At 39.9% G+C, this 3102-nt stretch overlaps 1 protein-coding gene across 2 annotated transcripts; it reads left to right on the top strand.

Annotated features, from left to right (window-relative positions):
- The first annotated feature begins 1119 nt into the window (after positions 1 to 1119).
- Positions 1120 to 2499, top strand: LOC113469953 (kinesin-like protein KIN-7O). 2 transcript variants are annotated; one of them, XM_026828036.1, is made up of 2 exons: positions 1120 to 2141; positions 2269 to 2499. In XM_026828036.1, the coding sequence occupies exons 1-2, from the start codon at positions 1192 to 1194 to the stop codon at positions 2486 to 2488; spliced, it is 1170 nt and encodes a 389-aa protein (XP_026683837.1). In that variant the 5' UTR covers positions 1120 to 1191; the 3' UTR covers positions 2489 to 2499. The 2 variants fall into 2 exon arrangements, with proteins under 2 accessions (XP_026683837.1, XP_026683833.1); XM_026828032.1 differs by having other exon boundaries at positions 1120 to 2052; positions 2180 to 2499.
- The last annotated feature ends 603 nt before the right edge of the window (positions 2500 to 3102 follow it).

Consider the following 3102-nt stretch of genomic DNA (forward strand, 5'->3'; position numbering starts at 1 on the left):
GAAGCGAGGGAGAATATGAGACATATTCTTCCCGTGTGACTTTTATTATGAGCCTCACCTTATCACAAAACCAAACAGACATAAGACACATGTACAGAAGAAAACTCCAACAGTAACCAATATAATATTAGTCTAGGTGCAATGGTAGGTACATACCTTGGTACTGTTGTAGTAAAGTAAAGTGACTTTTCAGTCCTATTTGATCAGTATAAATGAGCACCATTATTGTTGTTTAGAAGATAATTTAGACATGAAATAGCAAGTTCCTAGTCTAGCTAGCACCTACACATGAAATACCAAGTAACAATCTAGCACCTACCACAAGGCGTAGCAGAGGACACTTGACCCTGTACTTTGATAATTCAATATTCAGGCTACATCAATCACTAGCTACGTCAGGACTTTTCAGTCCGATCAGTATAAATGAGCACCATTATTGTTGTTTAGAAGATAATTTAGACATAAAATAGCAAGTTCCTAGTCTAGCACCTACACATGAAATATCAAGTAACAATCTAGCACCTACCACAAGGCCTAGCAGAGGACACTTGACCCTGTACTTTGATAATTCAATATTCAGGCTACATCAATCACTAGCTTTATTTCATTGGTCAGTTCTCTCTACGTCTATGACTATTTATGCACATTGTCCACCTACTCTCCCTTACGGTAACTACAGTTATGTCGCACATTAGTTAAGTCGGGTTGGTAGTAATAATGTTAGTCATAATATTTGGCACTCCAAGTGAAGTGCTAGTATTGTCTGTCAGTCAAGTTGAGATAGCTACAGGTATTAGGTATACTTACTTACCTACATGTCTAATTTTACTATGAATTTTCTACTTGGGAACTCATCCTTGATTATTTCATTCATAAAATTAATTTTAGTAGGTACTTACTACAGGTGAAATATTAAGTATTAGGTTTCTTTATTTTTTACTTGTTAATCTTTTTCTACTGATCAAATTCATAACAAAGTGTCAGTCCATTTGTTCACTACCTACACATTCAAGTTGGCTTCAACTAATGTGTCTGTTCCTGTTGTTCTTATGTCCAAGCTTAGGTTTTTAGATGAAATTCCAGCCAATCATTTATCGCTCTCTTATTTTCTGATCTACGTATGTGAGTTTGTCTCATCAAAATCCCTCGTTGCCTTTATTAAATTCTACCAGTTAGAACTCAGCTAGGTACATGGAGCATCTGAGGGCAGAGATCCGAGATCTTGAAGTAGAACGAAACAATGCTTTGTGTGAGAACAAACGTCTGCAGATGGATCTCTATCAAGCCACACAGGAGGCGCTACATTCCAAACGATTACTCGATGCTACCAACACAGATGTTGAAGAGTTGAAGCGTCAGGTGCAGCAATATTGCTGCGATGTAAAACAAATGGATGATATGCTAAACAGAAAGGAGAAGGAACGAGTAGATCTGCTTAAACATTTGAAATTCATCAGTCAGGAAACTGCTGCTCTCGAGAACAGCAATCAAATCCTGGACACTGATCTGAAGCGTTGCAGACAACAGTTGACTGAAGCGGAGAAGGAAATCATGCGCTTGGAAGCTTGTATTCAAGACAAGGAATGTGTGATCAAATCCTTGGAAGGGAAACTCCAGGAGTTGTCCTGTCTGACGTCACAACTAGAAGGACAACTGCAATGTGCACGGGAGGAGAAGTATCATCAGAGTGAAGAACTTACCCGATGTCAGGAATCTCTACAGCAATTACTCATGCAGAAAGAAGCTTTACGTCATCAACTGGCAGTGTCTGAGAATTGTAAAACCAAGATAGAAGATGAGCTCCATGATAGAAAAGGAATCATTGCGACTATACAAGATCAACTGAACAAGGAAAGGTGTCATTCCGCCAACCTGGAAGATGTCTTGCGACAAACTAAAACTGAAATGCATGAGGTGTGTCTGAGTAACCAAAGATATCAGGAAGAAATCACCGGGCTGAGTGAAAAGGTAGAATTCCTCATGAGAAAGTTGCATGAGGAGCAGGAGGAGAATGAAGCATTTCATCGGAATATTGAAGACATTAGGAAGGAGATTACTACTGCAAGATACAACAACCATGCATCTAATGGTGATCAGCGGGATAGATTAGGATCAACCTGTCGGCGGTATCCACTAGACACCACCTGTCCCCCGTCCAGTGTACGTCGGGACTTCAGAGATCACTACTGCAAGATACAACAACCATGTATCTAGTGGTGATCAGCGGGATAGATTAGGATCAACCTGTCGGCGGTATCCACTAGACACCACCTGTCCCCCGTCCAGTGTACGTCGGGACTTCCCCAGGTCTCAAGATACCCAGGCCTCCCCAGGGCGTCTCTACCCCAAGCCAGGACCATGTCCTTGTCCGAACCCTACACCACCTATCAACAAACGGAATACTTCCATGCTACATCAACATCAACAGACCGAACTACTGAACTTTTCCAATAGGCTCAATAGTATAAGAAATAAACCCAAATATTAAAAATCTATAAATAATAACCATTTCTTATTTCTATTCTACATTTCTCATCGAATAGGTTTGGTAGGAAATGGGGTCTGACGTCTGAAGAAGACAAGACGTACGGTACAGGGACCATAGGGTATCACTTGCTTCAAATCATCATAATATCATCTGCACAATAACGCAACAGATGATTCAGATCAGATGATGAGCGCTATTAGATTCGTAATACGGGATACTTGAGCAATTCAATCAAACAAACCTAATAATAATCAAGTAGGTAATCATCATCGTGATTCAGTAACAAGGTCGTGATGAACTGAATTGAATTGATTGGTAAGGACAGTGTTAATCCTTGATGCAGAGAAGTCAGGTGTTGAACAAATGTATTATCTTTCAATTTTGAGCATTTTGAGTTTTGTGACTTTTTTGTGCGCTAATGCAACGCGGGGTTATTATGGGTTAAAAGCATACCATTGGATTTTGATTATACTGTTCGTTGGTTCGTTCTACTTCTGTGGGTGAGGGATCAGCGTCAGAGATGTAGAAACTTAATCGGTAAAAAGGTGATTGTAGACAATTGTTTAGTGAGAAAAAGCGCTTTGCTTTAATCATACCAAGTAAAGCGCAGTGCA

This window comes from Diaphorina citri, unplaced genomic scaffold, assembly GCF_000475195.1.
Source record: "Diaphorina citri unplaced genomic scaffold, Diaci psyllid genome assembly version 1.1 scaffold49, whole genome shotgun sequence".
Lineage (NCBI taxonomy): Eukaryota > Metazoa > Arthropoda > Insecta > Hemiptera > Psyllidae > Diaphorina > Diaphorina citri.